Source organism: Penaeus monodon, chromosome 22, assembly GCF_015228065.2.
Source record: "Penaeus monodon isolate SGIC_2016 chromosome 22, NSTDA_Pmon_1, whole genome shotgun sequence".
NCBI classification, from domain to species: Eukaryota; Metazoa; Arthropoda; class Malacostraca; order Decapoda; family Penaeidae; genus Penaeus; species Penaeus monodon.
Genome location: NC_051407.1, coordinates 36,930,420 through 36,931,258, shown reverse-complemented (window position 1 = coordinate 36,931,258; position 839 = coordinate 36,930,420). Strand labels below are relative to the sequence as shown.

At 42.9% G+C, this 839-nt stretch overlaps 1 protein-coding gene across 1 annotated transcript in view; it reads right to left on the bottom strand.

The window, feature by feature from the left end:
- The window catches only part of LOC119587106 (polycystin-2-like), a gene marked incomplete at its 5' end in the record, with an annotated part of 16,305 nt that overhangs the window by 3,610 nt on the left and 11,856 nt on the right, over window positions 1–839 (bottom strand). The window contains 2 exon segments of the mRNA XM_037935857.1: window positions 90–242; window positions 414–503. Coding sequence (XP_037791785.1) covers window positions 90–242; window positions 414–503 — 243 coding nt within the window.

Below are 839 nucleotides of genomic sequence, written 5' to 3'. Positions count from 1 at the left end.
AATATAAACAATCACAAAAACAGGACCTGACTAACGTTATGTCGCTCTAGCCATTAAATACTTTTATGGGAAAAAGTTTTGGACCTTACCAACAGAACGAAGAACACGAAGAACACGTAGCACAGGAAGAAAATAGGTCCCAGGACTCTGTTGGCGTCTTCGATTTCGTGGAAGTTAAAGTCTCCCAGGATGGTTCGAAGGAGAGTGAAGACGGCGTTTATGAAACTCCTGAAGTCACGAACCTGCAATGGCACTTTCCTGTATTAGATTCTTGTTGTCTGAAGCCTGGATCGTCACAGAAATAGCAGTATATCCTCAAGCTTCATGCTGGAAAATCTGTATTTCTGGGCATGTTCTTAAAAAGCACTGGCATATATGTGTGCGTATATTCCCCTGAAGACATGACGGCTTACCTGAGTACCGAACAAGAGGTAGCCGAGTTGGGCGAAGGCGAAGAACACAATGAAGAACATGACGGTGAATCCTCCGACGTCCTTGGCGCACTGTGAGGTTATACAGAGGCTTTGGTTAGGAAGCTGTGCTCGCCGGGATGCTGTTCTTTAGCGCATTGTTGACAGAAAATGGTGAACTGGAGATGCACGCAGATATTGCATGTCTCTTGTCCTTATCGTTATTCTATCCTCTCTTGATAAAAAGAACTAATATTCCATTGGCCACACTATAAATTAGTATGCGAAGAAAAATAATTACAATAAATCAAAATATCAAGCACTACCACGTTTTCAGTTGTGATATCCCTTGGATCACCTATTCATGCCCTCCACTCTAGTAGACCGGAAGGACGTTGATATGCGATATGCAACATAAACAAACGCACG